The sequence below is a fragment of the Orcinus orca genome, chromosome 8 (genome assembly GCF_937001465.1).
Source record: "Orcinus orca chromosome 8, mOrcOrc1.1, whole genome shotgun sequence".
Classification (NCBI taxonomy): Eukaryota; Metazoa; Chordata; class Mammalia; order Artiodactyla; family Delphinidae; genus Orcinus; species Orcinus orca.
This window is the reverse complement of record NC_064566.1, coordinates 48,450,245-48,468,078: the sequence shown is the minus strand read 5'-3', so window position 1 is coordinate 48,468,078 and position 17,834 is coordinate 48,450,245. Positions and strand designations below refer to the sequence as shown.

Below are 17,834 nucleotides of genomic sequence, written 5' to 3'. Positions count from 1 at the left end.
GAAAAGGATGGAGGATTGAACTCTGGGAATGCCAGCATTTGGCAAGCCAGCAGAGGAAAAGAAGGCCAAGAGGAAAGCTGAGAAGAAACAGAGAGTAAGAGACGATCAGGAGAGAGTAATGTCATGGAGGAAATCCAAGGGAGGAAAGACTCAAGGAGGAAGACATGGTCCACAGCATCAAATGCACTGCCCTGAACATAGGAGGTACTAAATGCATGGATGGAAGAAGCATGAGTTGGACCTTTTCTGGGAGTCCTTGGACACAAGCTAGAGGCTTCCCTGCAACAGAGCAGATGGGAGAAGAGAAGAAAGAGGAGACTTAAGTTCTCCTTTCTCAATAGAGAGGAGGAAGTTAACCTTGAGTATCCAGCAGAGTTGCTGGATAACTGTTTAGACACCTCTAGCCTCCCTGACATGATGCAGGGATGGCCCCATAGGTGACACATGGACTGAATAAGGCCCAGAACTGAGACTCTGGCCTTGTTCTCACCCCTCAGACTGAAGGAGGAGCAGCCATCCCATGAGGAGAACCATCCAGACATCTTCCGGGTTGGAAAAGAAAGCTCAAGACACTCCTTGGAAGTGGACACCACAGCCCTGGTGCCTGGCCCCTACCTTAGTTCCCAGCCCCAGCCAACCGCAAGTGCTGGGTGGACCCTGATCTAAGGGGCCCAGGTTCATCCCCTGCTTCCCTTCCTAGCTGTTGAGGCTGGGCAAGGAACCTCAGGCAATTCAACTGAACCGCAGGGGCCTGGTGCCTATTGGGAGCCACTCTATGGCCTGGCCTCCCAGTGCAAAGCTTGTCCATCTACTCTTCTACCCATGAAAGAGCAGGAGGCCACCAGGTCAGGAGGGGCTGACCCTAAACCAGGAGAGGCCATGGGCCAGAGTGTGGGTATCCTTTCAGGCCCCTTCCGGAGTGAATCCAAGAGATGGGTTGAGTCCATCCATACTCATTGTCACTGGGAGGTGTCTAGTATTATACCCATTTTATGGAAGAAATCACTGAGGCTAAGATATGGAAGCTCAGAATGAGGGCCCTCTGCTAGAGTCTGAGACTATTTTTTTGAGCCTAAAACAAACTTTCAAGCTCAGGTGGGTTGGAAACGTAGAGGAGGAAAAGGGTCTCACCTGAGACCCAGTTGTCTACAGTCCAGGCCAATCCCCAGTCAAATGGTTGTCAGTAAGTTTGGAGCCTAAAGCCTTGGTCAGCTTATGACCTGAAAAGAACAAACCACTGCAACCTCCACCCAGACGACATTTGCTGGCCTAGATGGTGCAGATACCCAGGGGACTTAGCCAGCAGGACCCCCCAAGGGCTGTGTGACATTTTGCAAATGTGTTTCATGGTGCCACCTCCCCGAATCAGGCTTTCTCCCCTTTCCCCAGCTTGCCTCAGGTGAGTGAAAACACTATGTTTTCATTCCACTTGTTATGCCTAACTCATAGCAACCAAAGACTTGTCTTCTGGAGTGATGCTCCCTGAACCCCCTGGACCTACGATTTGAGGGCCCCCGCGGCCCTCCGTGGCAGCACCGAGCCAACCCACTTTGCACAAACGTAGCCGCCTCCAGCCCTATTTTCCCAATGTCCTGGGGCCAAGCTGTGGTCAGTTATTAGCAGGTGGGGGCAGAGTCCCTGCTCTGCCTCTTACGTGCTGGGTAGACACAGGGCTTCCTTTCTCTACTTTTGTTCCTCTGTTTCCCTCTCTGTCTCAGTCGTCTGGAAGAAGTCAGTTTATGACCGGGGTTCAGGAATCACCTGTGCAGAAATGAGGTCTGTCCCTGAGCCCTCCCCTCCCTGGTCTCCCACAGCCTATTTAAGAGCCTCCAAAGAGAGGTTACGAGCTTCTCAACTCAAAGAAAGAAGGGAGATTGTTCCACAACCAGGGCCCTTTGATCCAAGCGAGGGAGCACTCTGGCTTTATTGTAAGGAAAACCAGGAGAAGGAGCTGGGCCAGCCTCACATCAGCAGTGCTGTCAGTGAGGGCAACCCAGGAGGCTGTTTACTTTCTGGGGCTGGGGAAGGGCCTTGGCCACATTCAATTTCTCCACGTCTCCGTAGCAGTACAAATTGGGGCCTTGGACGAGGTACAAGCCGAGACCATTGGCGGAACATGAGCTGGGGCCCAGAGACTTTTCCGTACACAGGGCCGCGTCAACCTTTTCATGGGGCCAAGGAAGCTCTGTCCACGTGGCTTGAGCTCCTAACTTCAGGTCCAGCCACCACAGCTGCCATCCTGGGAAGAAACACCGGACATAACATGGCTTCCACGTCATGGGGATCCTGACCTGGCTCTTCTCACGCCATGACGGGGATCTGTGCCACAGAGAAGTAGCAGAACAGGCCCCCCCCTCAGCGCCCGACACCCCTCACCTGCCATGACGTGGAGGCGAGAAGACCCAGGACAGGTAAAGGCTGCATCCACAGTATCAAGGTTGATCCCATGAGGGCTCCCGAATTCCTTCTCCAGCCGCTTTGGATAACCATCTACTAGGATATAGCCTCCCTTTGTCAGGAAGATATATACCTGGGTGCCCTGGAGGACAAAGGACATTAATCAGCACAGAGCTGGGTATTTTCCCAGTCTCCACCTCATGCGTCACTCCCAACACACACCTGGATCAGATAGAGCTTATCATCCCAGGAAAAGGCAGTATCCACTGTTGAAGGACCATGGGGCCACAGATGCTCAATGGGCCAGCTATGCCACCCGTCCTGGCTGGTGTCCAGACGCCAGTAGTGGGATCCTGTGGGGTAGCAGAGGTACCTCTAGTACTGACTGTAAAAGACCAGGCAGTGAAGAGGCAAGTGACAGAGGCAGGGGTGAGTCTCGAGAGGGAGGAAAGAATGCATCCAGAGGCCAAGAGGGAAGAGGCCATGTGAGGAGCTGAGGAAGACTTGGTTGGCAAAGTTGGGCATTGTGACCTAATTGGAATCGGAGTCAGTAGGGGCCTGACAGAAGGGCGAGCTTGGAGAACAGTGGCCAAGTTGCCAGGTAAGGCCAACGTCCGTCATGGAGTTCAGTGGGGTCTCCTTATGCATCTCAGATGTCTGTGCAGAGATGCTACAGTGAGACAGTGGCCAGGAGTTCAAAGGGAAGCAGCGCAGCAAGCTTCCCCTGGGCGTTCTCACGCTGGCTGTGTTCTCTAATCCCTTGAGATGGTAGGAGACGGAGGGAGTAGCCAGACCAGCACCCTAATTTTCCTCTCCCCTTTTCATAACAACTTATTAGAGGAATTGTCTAAACTCTCATTTACCTTTGCTTCCTCAGCCCACTTCACTTACATTCCTGTTTCCCTTTGCCATTGAGATTTCTCTTTTCAAGGTCACTAGTATCCTCCAACTTGCCAAATCTAATGTCTACATCTTACTCTACCTCTCAGTGGCATTTGACTGCTCACAGGTCCCTTCTTTAAATATCTTTTTTGGATCTTGGCTCTGTGATTCCAGACTCTTCCAGGGTTCTTCTTAACTATCTGACTCCTCTTCAGCCTGATATCTATTATTGGAATCCCCCAGTTTGGACCTCTGCTCTATCTATACTCACTCTCTTGGTGATTTCACCTAGTCCAGGGCTTTAAACACCACCTATATACTGATGACTTTTGATCTGTTCCCTTTGGATCTGATGGACTGCTGCTTTGAGTGTCAGGCGCAAACTCAGCTGCCTACCTGACCTGTCCATTTGGGACCATTAGACACCAAAACCCTAACGTGTCCAAACTTATTTCTGCCCCCACCAAACACACACACACACATCTCCTTCCCTAGTCTTTCCCAATTTTAGAAAAAGAAACCACCAGTCACCTAGTTTCCCAGTCCCTAAAAGCCAAGTCATTCTTGAAACCTCTCTTTCCCCTTCCCCACTCCGATCAATATCCAAGGCATTGGTTAAATGCTATGGGCCCGACTTCCAAAATACGTCGCGATGACCCCTCACCACCTCTGCTGCTGTTATCCCAGTGCAAGCTGTCATCACCTCTAATCCAGACAGCTGCAAGAACTCCTTGCTGGATTCCCTGCTTACACAATTGTACCTCTGTGACTTATATTCCACAAGAAGCCAGGATGATCTTTTAAAAAAAATAAGTCATGGGCTTCCCTGGTGGCGCAGTGGTTAAGAATCCGCCTGCCAATGCAGGGGACACGGATTTGAGCCCTGGTCCGGGAAGATCCCACATGCCACGGAGCAACTAAGCCCGTGCGCCACAACTACTGAGCCTGCGCTCTAGAGCCCGCGAGCCACAACTTCTGAAGCCAGCGTGCCACAACTGCTGAAGCCTGCGCACCCTAGGACCCGTGCTCCGCCACAAGAGAAGCCACCGCAATGAGAAGCCTGCGCACCACAACGAAGAGTAGCCCCCGCTTGCCACCAGCTAGAGAAAGCCAGCGCACAGCAATGAAGACCCAACGCAGCCATAAATAAATTAAATAAATAAATAAGTCAGATAAAAAGACAGATGCTTAAAAAAATAAGCCAGAACATATCACAGCTCTGATCAAGAGCCCTTCCCGGCTTCCTTTTACAGTTGAAAATCCTTACCAGGCCCATGTCATCTGACCCCTGCCTCCCTCTTTTCAAGCCACTTACCTGGCTCCTTCTCAGCGTGTCAGCCACACTGGCCTCCTTTCTTGCCTCCCTGAAGTATTTGCTGTCTACCCTCCCTAAAATGCTTCTCCTCCAGTGCTTTATGTGGCTAATTCCTTTTGATCACTGAAATCTCAGCTCAAAAATCGTCTCTTCAGTGAAGGAGCCCCTAATTCTCTTCACCTCTATCCCATTATCCTGTCTTATTTTCTTCACAGCTTTTTGGGGACACTTAACATTCTTTTATTTTATTTTTTAAAACATCAATGACTCATACATTCATTTATTCTAGCTTCAAATGGTATTTGAGAATAAGAAGCATTCTGATGTTCCCAGAACACATCACAGCTGTTAACACTGCCTGAAAGTATTCTCTTTCACTTTCTCTTTTTTACTGTCCTCTCTCCATCTAGCAGGCTCTCTGAAGGCAGGTGTCTCATCTGCCATGTTCACGACTGTATCTCAGTGCCTAGAAAAAATGTCCAGTGCCTATCAGGTGCTCGATTATTTTTCGGTGTTCGAAAAATAGCTGGTATTCCCAGTGCAGCCACAAGTTCTCCTTATGGGTATTAACTGGGCAAGTCACAGTAACTACATATCCACCTTCCCCTCCTGCTGAAACTACCCTGCTCGTGGCCCCTATTTGGAGAATCAGAGCTGCGCTGCATTTTGTGCAGAGGAAGTAAGTGCTGAGCCCCCAGTCCATTAGAAGTCGATGCAGAGGCCGACCAGCGGCCACTCGAATGTGGTCTGGAATAAAAATATGGGCTGAGCCAGTCCCATTCTCTCTCTGGAAATCCAAGTAGGAAAAAGAGCCGAGGCAGTTATCAGTCGGATCTGAGGCTGAAAGATCCTGACTAGAGAGAAAGTAGAGAGGGCGTGACGGTCCCTGTGCGAGCCGAAGTAGTGACAAAACAGAAAGAATGGATTAGCAGCTATGAGGTACAGACAAGAGATTTATCAATAAGGGAGAGGAGAGGACCAGCCCTGTGCTGAGTGGCTGGGTCACACTGGTGTTTTCACCAAGATAGTGCGTTCCCACCTCAGCTGGGTATTTTTAACATAACAATGTTCTCTCAACAGCTATAGAACATCTCTAATACTCCTGATTTAGGAATTCAGCTGCATTCTACTTATGGACACATGGTCTTGAGGTTCCGTGATCTCTCCATGGCTGGGTGTTCTCTCTACATCTCTGTGTGGTCCCTGTGGCCCTATTTTCTTAGCGTCTCTATCTCCATATCTCTCTCTGTCTGTTTATCTCTCTATCTCTGTAAGCATTGCTATTTCGCTTTGTGTATGTGTCCTCCCCATGGTGTCTCGCTCTCACCATAGCTGCATGTTCTTGTGACACTTTTGTGTTCTTACTCTGGCATATATTCTCAGCATAGGTCTACCTTTTCACTACAGGTGTGTGTTTCATCACGGAGGCACGTTCTCATTACAGCATGCATTCCTGCTGTGGGCATATGCTCTCCTTGCAGCTGTGTGTTTTTCATTATAGCTTCGTAGTCATATCTGATCAGATTTATTCAGGGATTAGGAGCAAGAAAGGATTTTCACTCTTCTGTATTCTCACCACTATTTTACATTTGTGTCTGATCATACATATATCTTAGGCTGAGTGTAATGTGGTAGGTCACTCCTTCTCTTGGAGCTGTCCTCAAGTATAGATCAAGACTTATCACTACCTGTCTGACTAGCCCCAGAACATCCTTAGGTATCATCAGATGGTTTTTAATGGCACAGGTCTGGGGAGAGGGGTTTCTCCTGGTCACTCAGAGGAGAAATCTCTTCAGGCTGGTGAAACTATTGCCTAAAGGTCTAAGGGACTGAACAGTTGTTGGCTGGTTCTCAGCAATGGGAACATCTCATCCCCAGGTAATGCTGTGCCCAGAGGCCTGCACATAGGAACCAGGCACCTGGAACAAGATGGAGCTCCTGATGAGAAGCTCAAGGTGGGGAGGGCCAGAGGACCCTGCGAGACGTGCAACAGCAAAGAGAATACGAGGAGTCATGGGGCCAGGAGGTCCCTATGTACCAACAGATGGTACTGGGAGGCAGACAGGTGAAGCTAGAGGCCTCAGCGATGAGAGACAGGTTGAACCATATGCATCGGACGAAGTGAGGGGCGAAAAGGGGCATGATAGCGTGTAAGGATGGGGGCCAACGGGACAAAATATGGGGCACAGTGATGAAAATGGAGGAAATGTGCCAGAGATGGGAGACACACGTGAAAGAGACGGGAGGTATGGAGGGCAGAGATGGGGGAGTTGGAGGGCATCTCTTACCACTGAAGGCATAGGTGGCACCGTGTTTGTCAGACAGCAGTGCAGACAAGACTAGATCTGGGCTACAGCGTTTATCCCCATGGCGAGTCGCATTCCCGTGTGCATGGCCTTGGGGGAGAAATGGGTGAGGGGGAACACAGGAAGGCAAGAGGTCAGAATGAGTTCCGAGGTGGAAGAGATGGCTGGGGTTATTGGGGGTGCAGGTTGTCCCCATATGAGGACAGCTGGGGAGAGCCAGAATGGAAGTGGAGCTAGGGCAAGGGCCAAGGTGTCATTCCACAGGGTGAAGGTAGGAGCTGGCTTATATGGGGTCCGCGAACTCAGGGAAGGTGGACAAATTCCAGGAGGTCCCAGGGCTTGGGCTTTCTCACCTCTGCCAGGGCAGGGCATAAAGTAGTCTCGGACATCCAGAGGGTATTTAGGAAACACCATTCCCGTGACAGGGTTGAAGCGCAGGAATTGGTTACCCCGGAAGCAGTAGTAGCGGCTGAGCCATCGCATGGCAGAAGAGCAGTTGCCAACAGCCTGCCAGGAACGTTCCTTTTTGGTTTTTGTAGTGAAGTCCCAGAACCACGTGCGGTTGCCTTTGTCCAATCAACCAACAAGCATTCAGTGAGGCCGGGCTGTGCCTTCCCTTGTGTTTGTACTGGCCCCAGGATGGACCAGATATGGTCCCCATCACGTGGAGCTCACAGCCCAGCAGGGAAACAGTTGAGGAAAGTAATCATACAATAAAATGGAGCAGCAAAGTACACGTGATCAGCTCAGCAAGGGCGGTGGGACGAGTCAGGGAAAGCTTTCCAGAGAAGGTGATACTTAAACTAAAATCTGAAGGAGGAGTTACAAGGCAGACAAGATGGGGAGATGTAACTCCAGAAACAAAAGTCTAAAGCATGAAGCAAATTGGGTGTACAGGGAACAGCATAGCGTTTCTGGGGCTTCATGTTCAAGGTAAGCGTTTGATGAGACTCAAGGCTGGAGGATCAATAGGGACTTGGTCATGGAGAACCTTGTATGTAAAACTAAGGAACCTAGATTTGTCCTAAGGGTCATGGGGGACAATGAGGGACTTTTAGCAGAATTACACCCAGTTACCTTCTCCAGGATGACTTCCCCTCCTTCCCCTACTTGACCACTAGACCATAATTGGCTTCTCTACTCCTTCCCTTCATCAGGAAACCATATAGTGGTTCCACCACCACCACCATCCCTACCACTACCTCTATAACCACCAACCTACCACTACCCCAGGCTCTCTTATTCCAGCCTGGACTGACCTTGGAAGAACAAGACACCCTCACTTCTGCATTCTTCAGTGTGACATTCCACAGCTGCATCCACTGGGGATGGGATTCCAGGAAACTCCTCTTGGAGCAACTTTGGATATTCCTTCTTATCATGAGGGTATACCCAGACTCTGTCCCCCTGCATGCAAAAACATGCTATTTTTAGTATGCACGCCAGATACTGCCACTCTGCCGTCCCACACATCTTTGATCTATTGCACTTACATAATATCCTTCTGCAGTCCCACACACTCTCAGTCCATCTGTGGACAACAGTGTGCTGTCCCCTTGCACAACTTCAGTTTGTGCAAATCCCATCACTGTTACTGTACCACACACAACTGTCTATGTACAACCAGATACTCCCATGGCACAATTATCTGCAATACCACTGGTTTTGGCAAACACATCCACAAATAGTCATCCTGCAATCATCCATCCATTCATACATTCATTTGTTCATTTATTCACTCAAGAAACAGTTGCTGAATGACTTACCATATGCCAGGCATTGTGAGAGGCACTGGGGATAAAGGGGTGGCAAGACTCTGTCTCTGCCTTCAAGGAGTTCACTGTACAAAAGCAGAAAGGATCCTACAATCCTAGCCATGTGAGCCCCAAGGTGGAGGCATGTGAAGTGCACTGGGAATAAAGGGGGAATACCTAAGTCAACCTAGAGAATTCCTGGAAGGCTGCACAGAGGAGGAGGCATTTGGGCCAAGAGTTAAAAACTGAGCAGGAATATTCCAGGTAGACAAGTGTGGACTGGGCGTTATCAGCAGAGGGAGTAGCATGTACACAGCATGCTCATGTGGCTGGTACACAGTGAATGTGGTGGAGGAGGAGATAAACCTGTAGAGATAACCAGGGTCCAGGTCTCAAGACCCATGTGCACCTGGCTTGCAGGAATCAGCACGTGGTGGTACCATTTGCTGAAACAGGGAACTCAGGAGGAGGGGTGAATTTGTACAGAAGATACTGAGCTCTGTTTGGGGGATGCTGAATCTGAGGTGCCTACGGAACGTCTAAGTTGAAGATGTCAGCCTGGAAATCAGAAAGAGATGTCTGGAGCTCCGGGGAGAGATCCAGATCTGGGGTCCACAACGTGGAGAGAACTCAGAGCCGTGGCAGTGGTTGAGATCACCCAGGCAGGGTGTATGGAAGGGCTGGGGAGGATCCCCAAGAAACATTCAAGGCGTGGCCCAGGATGAGAAGCCTGAGAAGAGCAGGAAAAGAGGCAGGAGGGAAAACAAAGCTGGTAGCGAGGGCCGCCCCGACCACACAGCATCCTTGTGCGAGTCAGGGGAAGGTGCTAGGAGCAGACACAGGCTGGGCCAAGGCCTGGGACTTGACAAGCACAGTGGGCTGGATCTCATCCTCCACTTGCCCCTCGGCCAGGTACCACTGTGTTGTGAACAACCTGGCAACCACAGGAAGAAGACTTGATGCAGGGTCGTGGAAGCAAGGGAAGAAATTTCCCGGAAGGAAAGGATGGTGGACAGATTGAGGAGTAGCAGAGAGGTGTGGACGCAGATTAGGACTGAGGAAGAGCCACTGGCTGTTGTGCTTCCCAGGCCCGCGTGCACACCGACTCCCCTAGCCTGAGCTTTCTCAGAAAAGGCAGGCGCAGGGGGAGGAAACCTGGAACCTGTTGGTAAGGGCTCCATGCCAGATACACTTGGCGGAGGGTCTCTAGTGTTGATTCCAGCACTTCCTGGCCTGGCCGTGACCTTGGCCCAGCCGTACCTTGATCAGAAAGACTCTGTCATGACCATGGCGGAATGCAGCATCCACGGGGCCGGGGACATCCTTCCACCTCTCTGAGATTAACTCCCGAGTCCAGTCTTGACCCTTCCACACGAACTCCCCTGCAAAACGCACACTCACTGAGGGACCCGGAACAAACTTTTGGCCTACTGAGCTAGTTACAAAGAAGCTATGGGTGATACTCTCAGATAATTCCTACGCTCTCCCGCAGATGGATACACCCTCGATGAAGGGGACCAAGTCTGAGGTCCCAAATGCCCCAATCCCAGCCCCTCCTACCTTTAAAAAACAGCATAGTCCCATGCTCATCCAGGGTAGTAGCATCAAAGCCCCAGCCATCCGAGCAGCGTTCTGGGAAGGAGGTGGGGCGATAGCAAATAAAAGGCCAGTCAGATGATACAGCGCAGAGACACAGCTAGACAGATAGACTCAGGAAGTCAGGGTCTCACCGATCACATCGGGGTCCAACTTGGTTGCATTCCCACGTTCAGCTCCATGCCTAGGGGCATTAGCCCTAGAGAGAAGACACGGAGATGTCTGGCTCCACAGGGTCCAATCCCTCTCCTTTAGCTCCTGACCCCAGACTTGCCCCAGACCTAAAAACTGACCCTAGCCCACTCTTTTTTTTTTTTTCTTTCTTTTTTTTTGCGGTACGCGGGCCTCTCACTGTTGTGGCCTCTCCCGTTGCGGAGCATGGGCTCCGGACGCGCAGGCTCAGCGGCCGTGGCTCACGGGCCCAGCCGCTCCGCAGCATGTGGAATCTTCCCGGACCGGGGCACGAACCCGTGTGCCCCGCATTGGCAGGCGGACGCTCCACCACTGCGCCACCAGGGAAGCCCCCTAGCCCACTCTTAATCTGGAGCCCGGTCCTCCTCCAGCCCCGGCTTCACTCACAGAGAAAGAGGATGGGCGTTAGCCAGAGACCAGCACAAGCCCAACAACCACGGTACAACTGGTGTTCCCAGTGCCCGAGCCATGATGAGCTGGAGAGGCCACAGGACAGTTCTGGGCCCCTGGATGAGCCCCTATATAGGCATGGCAGCAGCACCACCCCACCTCCAAGCCTGCTGGGAATGAGATCTCTCAGGGCTATGCCAATATTGGCTGATTACATCAGTGCAAATAAGGTCAGGGTCTGGACAGAAATCTGAGTCCAAGACTAACTCTTCCCGGCAGGAGGGCCATCCCCCTTCAGTGACTTTTGAGCAGTGACTAGCCCAGCCCATTGGTGTTCGACTGTGACGCTCTTCACCTTGGTGATGGGTCTGAGTGCCCATAAGGTCGGGAAAGGGGGTAGATTGATTGAGGGCCACCTTTCTGTGGTTGGATTTACCTCAACAATGCAGGAGGAGAGAAGAGGAAAGGAACATTTTTGTGTACTGTGCCATGCCCAGCTCTGACACCCCTAAAGACACTGACACTTACATATACTGAGTAACCACACACATACACAAACACACTTAGAACTGCTCAGAGAACAGCTTCTTCCAAGCTCCATCAGCGGCCTTTTGGGGGCATTCCCGAGCCTCTTTAGCTTTGCACTTGATGGGTCAATAATGTTTCACTGTTGCCAAAAGTCCAAGTTCCACCCTGGCCCCCACCCCCATTGACAAAGAGCTTTGCAAAACTCACCTGGGAGGGAAGGACTGACAGTAATGGTGCAGGAAGAGGTGTCTCTCTTCCAGAGAGACCTACTAGTAATTAGACTTTCTCCGTAGTTTCCACCTTAAGGGGAAAGTGTTTTGTTTACCTATCACAGAATAAATAGAACTGTACTGGGGTTTCACAATATTTACAGTTGATTCTTGCTTAAATGTTATCGTCTCAATGAAGCCTTTCTTGACCACCCCTTCTAGCTATTTCAGACTCTCACTTGTTTCCTTTGTTACTTAATAAAACTTGAAATTATTTTGTCTGTCCGCTTACGCTTCTGCTTCTGCGTGCTTGTGTTTTGTTTCTTTGCTTGTTTTGATTTGCCTGTTTTATGTACCATTACATATTTTAAAAAAAATTTTGCTACACCACGCAGCATGTGGGATCTTAGTTCTCCAACCAGGGATCGAACCTGTGCCACTTGCATCGGAAGGGCAGAGGCTTAACCACTGGACCACCAGGGCAGTCCCTGTACCATTACATTTTCTCCATCTAGTACCTGGCATGTACAGGCATACCTCAGAGATATCTCAGGTTTGTTCCAGACCCTTGCAATAAAGTGAATATTGCAATAAAGTGAGTCAAACAAATTTTTTGGTTTCCCAGTGCATATAAAAGTTATGTTTACATGGGACTTCCCTGGTGGCACAGTGGTTAAGAATCTGCCTGCCAATGCAGGAGACACGGGTTCAATCTCTGCTCCGGGAAGATCCCACATGCCGTGGAGCAACTAAGCCCGTGCGCCACAACTACTGAGCCTGCGCTCTAGAGCCTGCAAGCCACAACTACTGAGCCTGCGCTCCAGAGCCTGCTAGCTACAACTACTGAGCCCTCATGCCACAACTACTGAAGCCCACATGCCTAGAGCCCGTGCTCTGCAACAAGAGAAGCCACCGCAATGAGAAGCATGCCCACCGCAACGAAGAGTAGCCCCCGCTCGCCACAACTAGAGAAAGGCTGCGTGCAGCAAAAAAGACCCAACTCAGCCAAAAATAAAATAAATTTAAAAAAATAAAAAATTTTAAAAAGTTATGTTTACACTATACTGTAATTTATTAAGTATGTAATAGCATTAGGTCTAAAAAAAATGTACATACCTTAATTTAAAAATACTTTATTGCTAAAAATGCTAACCATTGTCCGAGCCTTCAGGGAGTTGTAATCTTTTTACAACAGTAACATCACAGATCACCATAACAAATATAATAATAATGAAAAAGTTTGAAATATTTCAAGAATTACCAGAATGTGACACAGTGACATGAACTGAGCAAATGCTGTTGGAAAAAAGGTGCCAACAGACTTGCTCAACACAGGGTTGCCACAAACATTCAATCTGTAAAAACAATGCCACATCTGTGAAGTGCAATATACAAGTATGCCTGTAATAGATGCTCAATAAATATTTGTTGAATGAAAAAAATTAATTTCAAGTACTGCATAGTGTTACTAACGTTGCAGCCAAATTGCTAACAATTTTCCTGCTTCTGGGGTAAGGAGAATATCAGGATTGGGGGTGTGTTACTTTGGAGGCATGTTGTGATCTAAGGGTACCCAGGTCTCCTTGGCACTGACCATCTTATGGTCTTGTTTCTCTCTCCAGTGTCCTTGCCCTACATCCTTCTCCTCCTCTTAGCCCTGCTATCTCTGGTACCTGCTATCTTCGGCACTCACTGGGGCTACTCCCAAAGTCTGCCCCATTTCTATCTGAGATGTAGTTGCAGGAGACAAATATGGGCAGAGTCAGCTCTGGGCCAGGCTGAGGTTCCAGGATCCCTGTTCCCCAGTCCAGCCTGAAGGAGCCCTGATCCCTCCCAGATGCCCTTGACATATATAACCTTAGCAAAGGTTTCACTTGCCTTATCTACTCTGCGAAGATTCCTCCTAACAGGAAGACAGAGATTTCTGGGACCTCTGGAACAGCGTGTCATCACGCCTCTGCCAAAAGCCTCAGCATCCTGGAGTGGAGACAGCCATGTTAACAGCATTCCTCCCCTTAGGTTAGTGAACAAAGCTGGACTCCCCAGGCCCTTGGCAGTATGGAAAGTGCCTCGGCTCCCTCAACACATACCTGACACCCACCTTCTCCCACTGCAGGGCGTCTCTGACTGCACCTGCTTCCCCCCAGCTGCTGGGCACTGGGCACTGGGGGCCGCTACTCCCAGACTCCCCCTCTCCTGTTCTTTAGCCTCTCAAACCTTATATAACCTTCCTGGGATTCTCCCTGCTTGAGCACCCTGTGAACCTTTCATCAGCAAACCCCTCAACAGCTGTCTCTAGCTCCAGAACTGTGTCTGCGTGTCCTGCAGATTTCACTGAGCCTGCCTGGGGAGATGGAAGCGTTCACACCGAGTCCCGGACACCCCTCAGAAAACCCACAGTGAGGGTCTTCGATAGTTGTGCTGGCAGGGCCCCGCACGGGCCTGCTGGTCCAGGCAGCAGCCTCCCTGTGCCCTAGCCGGGCTCTTTGAGGGGAGACAGCACATATACTGGATGGCGGTTTTTCAGCTCAGCCTCTTCTTTCCCACACAGCTCTGGTCCCCTTCATGGCACCCCTATCTACCTGTCGCAGAAGAGTGATTTGTGGCACTTTTCCAGTGTTGTTTCCTAATTTGCTTGTCTACCCTAAGGTGGCTTAGATGCCATAATTGGAAGCCTTCCTCCTTCCTCCCGCCCACTCCCATCCCCCCAGCCTCTCAGGGACTAGACTAGCACAGAGTCTTCTACATGGCAGGCAGCTCAGGTCGAAGCTCATATTCTGAGCAGGGGCTGAGAGGCCATTTGAGAACCCAGGCTGTGGATATGTTGGCCATCCTGGTGCTGGTAACAGGGCACAAGGCAACTGTTCTCAGGGGGCCCAAGATAGGGCTGGCCTTGCTTCTCTTCTCCTCACTTGAGACGGCTGTTTCTGCTTGTCCTGAGTCCTTCCCAGCGCTCTGGCTTCGGCTCAGGACAAAGCGCTTGCCCATACTTGGGCCTGAGCGCCCCCTGGAGGCCGAAGGGATCAGTGCGCTCCCACCCTTCGACCAGAGGCCACAGCCCCGGAGTTTTTCCTCCCAGAAACTGGCTCCCTACAGCCTTCCTCCTTCGCTCTTCTCAGCCTGGCTGTGGGGCCATAGTGCCACGTCCTCTCCCTCTGCAAATCTCTGCTGCCCAGAGCGGGTGTGGGGATCTCAGTCTCTTGCTTGATTTCTTGGGGAATTCAAGCCCAGAAATATACAACCGTCCCCTTTTCCATGTAGCCTTCCCAATCCTCATAACAAGCAGCTTTCTGGCTTGCCCCTAAGGCAGTCTGAATATGGGCCTGCAAACATCTTCATGGACAGAGCTTTCCCCTGCATTGCCAGGGACCACATTTAAGCCGGACACTGACCCACTGTCCCTTGGAATGGATGTGTACAGCCTGCCCTGCTGTCATCTGAGTTCTCTGACCTCACTTACTTCTTCTGGGTCCACTGAGTGCTGCCTGTGCTGGGCCTGCTGCCTGTGGCTGTGTACTCCAGGGAGCAGAGACTGGATTCTCCCTTGCCCTGGGCTTAGAAGAATTGGGATACAGCTCCAGGTACCAAAAAGTGCTTGCTGCTCCCAACCAACTCCTCCAGGATTTTCTCTTGCTCTGTTTCTAATGGACCTTCCTGCATAGTCTATTCTTGCTTCCCTATGAATAACTAATTATAATAATAATTTGCTCATATCTGTTGGGCACATGTACGTGCCTGGCATTGTGCTAAACACTTAACATGGATTATTTTATTAAATCATATTATTGGTATGATTTAATAAAATATATACTGTATTATTAGTCCCATGTTACACATGGGGAAACCGACTTTTGGTGTCTTAGCCAAAGCCCATTATTAGCAAGTGGTAGAGCCATGATTAAGATCTGACTGCCTGACTCCCTGGGGTGTGCTCTTTACCCTCTCAAGGGGTGTCTTGTGCATGTTTAACAGCCAGCTTTCCAGAAGGGAAAAAGCCCTGATTTGTAGCATTTATTAGTTTCTGTGGTGTAAATACTCCTATCACGGCCATCTTCAAGCTACCAACAAGCATCTTCAAGCTGCATCGTCTCATGGAGTTGAGAAGAAAGGCACAGTAACATACCACTTACTATGTGGTATTTCCACCTTGCAGATAGGACACATATAAATAAGCCCACGAGCACAGGTAATAGTAAAATGCAGTAAAATAATTAGGAAGTGATGAGTTTTGAGTATTTATTATATTTGATTTTAATAAAATGAATTTAATTTTAAATTTACATAATTTAATTTTTAAATAATGGCTGAGTTTTCAACAATCAGTTGTCAAAATTCCTGCAAATTTTGGGAATCCCCTGGTGGTCCAGTGATTAGAACTCCGAGCTCTCACTGCAGAGGCCCTGGGTTCAATCCCTGGTCGGGGAACTAAAATCCCACAAGCTGTGTGGCACGGCCAAAAAAAAAAAAAAATTCCTGAAAATTTGACAGTGAGCCCTCGTGGGCCAGTATGAACCAGCTCCAGCACTGCACTGTTCACCATCCTGCCTTAATGAACAGGACCAGGATTTTATCTGCTTTATTCAATGCTGTATCTTCAGTGCCTAGAGCAGGGTCTGAAACACTGTATGTGTTTAATAAATATTGAATTCTATTGTTCCTACTTCCTAATTAGACCTAAGAGTGCAAACACCATCATTTCTTATCTGATTACTGAAACAGCCTCTCCCTCTCTGCTTCTCCTGCCCCTCTATAACACGTTCTTTGTAGCAACCATGGTACTCTTCAAAAACATATCTGAGACCACATTATGCTCCGGCTTAAAAGTCTTTTTTCTTGAAGATAAAAATCAGTCTTAATTCTACTAGCCAGAGAACACCACTATATATTGACATTTTGTCTATTCCAGTCTTTTTCTATTCTTGCAATTTCCTTTTTAAAACAAAGGTATGATTTTATAAACCTTTTTTTCTGGGACTTCCCTGGTGGCACAGGGGTTAAAAGTCTGCCTGCCAATGCAAGGGCACGCGGGTTTGAGCCCTGGTCCGGGAAGATCCCACATGCCGCGGAGCAACTAAGCCCATGCGCCGCAACTACTGAGCCCACATGCTGCAACTACTGAAGCCCGTGCGCCTAGAGCCCGTGGTCCACAACAAGAGAAGCCACTGCAACGAGAAGCCCTCAAGCAGCAACGAAGACCCAGCGCAGTCAAAAATAAACCAAAAAAAAAAAAAACACTAACTTTTTTTCTGTTAACAGTGTGTCTCAGACTTTGGCATTTTGAAAGGATGCATATAATTCCATTATACGTGTAAGCAGAACTTTATATAACCATTCCCTGCTGATGGTCATTTAGGTTTCCCTGGGATTTTTTTTTTCTATTATAAATAAAGCTCTGATACACATTGCTACACACACCCTCTTTGGGCATTTGCCCAATTATTTTCTTAGCAGACATACCTAGAAAATTGCAAGACTATAGATGATTTTAAGGCATCCAAAGTCTTAAAGAGGAGCAAGTTAGAGATGTTTAAATTTCTTTTGTTTTTCAGATTCACTTCTCTTCCCACCCCACAGAAGCACTGTCCAGCTGCCAGTTCATCCCGTAAGGCATCCCTTTCATCCCTGTCACTTAAACTTTTCCATGGTTTACTGTTATACTCCAAATCAAATCCAAACACTTTACCTGAGTTAAATGATCCAACTCAGGCCTGACTCTCCAATCACCCCGGCCTCCTTTCAGATCCTCCAACACACCAAGATCTTGACCCCTCAGGACCATTGTACCTGCTCCGCCTTTGTCTGGAAATCTCTATCTCCTCTCTTAACCCAGCTGACTCCCTACCCACCCCGCAACAACCCGCAGGTCACTGCTCAAAGAGGTCTTCTTTGCCCACCCTATTTAACACCGTTTCACTCTCTATTTTATTTAATGCATTCCATTCATTTCCTTCACAATTTAACACAAACTTTCATTACACCTTTAGTTGCTTGTGTCTACTGGTTTGCCTGCCTTCCCCACTAAACTACAAGCTCCATGAGGGCAAAAGACCATTTCTGTCTGTATTCCCAGGGCTCAAAACTCTGTCCAACCAAGAGGAAGTCTTCAGAAGTACTTTTTGAGTCAATAAATGAACCTGTAGGCCACATATGGTCATAGGGCTGTTCTGATCTCCAGACAGCCCTATATAAGCAAGGTATGAGCTCTTGCAGGACCACAAAATAACTTTCTGACCTGTCCCAACAGGAGGCTCTGCTGCAACCCCCA

At 49.2% G+C, this 17,834-nt stretch overlaps 1 protein-coding gene across 1 annotated transcript; it reads right to left on the bottom strand.

Annotated features, from left to right (window-relative positions):
• Nucleotides 1–1,899: 1,899 nt before the first annotated feature.
• Nucleotides 1,900–10,962, bottom strand: HPX (hemopexin). The gene is made up of 10 exons (XM_004279283.3): nt 10,830–10,962; nt 10,385–10,449; nt 10,215–10,286; nt 9,915–10,036; nt 8,160–8,307; nt 7,254–7,466; nt 6,883–6,990; nt 2,620–2,750; nt 2,377–2,539; nt 1,900–2,239 (listed from the first exon to the last, which is right to left on the bottom strand). The coding sequence occupies exons 1-10, from the start codon at nt 10,910–10,912 to the stop codon at nt 1,980–1,982; spliced, it is 1,365 nt and encodes a 454-aa protein (XP_004279331.1). The 5' UTR covers nt 10,913–10,962; the 3' UTR covers nt 1,900–1,979.
• Between the last annotated feature and the right edge of the window lie 6,872 nt (nt 10,963–17,834).

Bases quoted from the DNA above. Each gene is read 5' to 3' on its own strand.
- HPX (XM_004279283.3), bottom strand. From the start codon at position 10,912: ATGGCTCGGGCACTGGGAACACCAGTTGTACCGTGGTTGTTGGGCTTG. The intron at 10,450-10,829 runs GTGAGTGAAGCC...TCTTCTCTCTAG, and splicing joins AACGCCCATCCTCTTTCTCT to GGCTAATGCCCCTAGGCATG. The intron at 6,991-7,253 runs GTGAGAAAGCCC...TTCTCCCCCAAG, and splicing joins TATGCCCTGCCCTGGCAGAG to GCCATGCACACGGGAATGCG.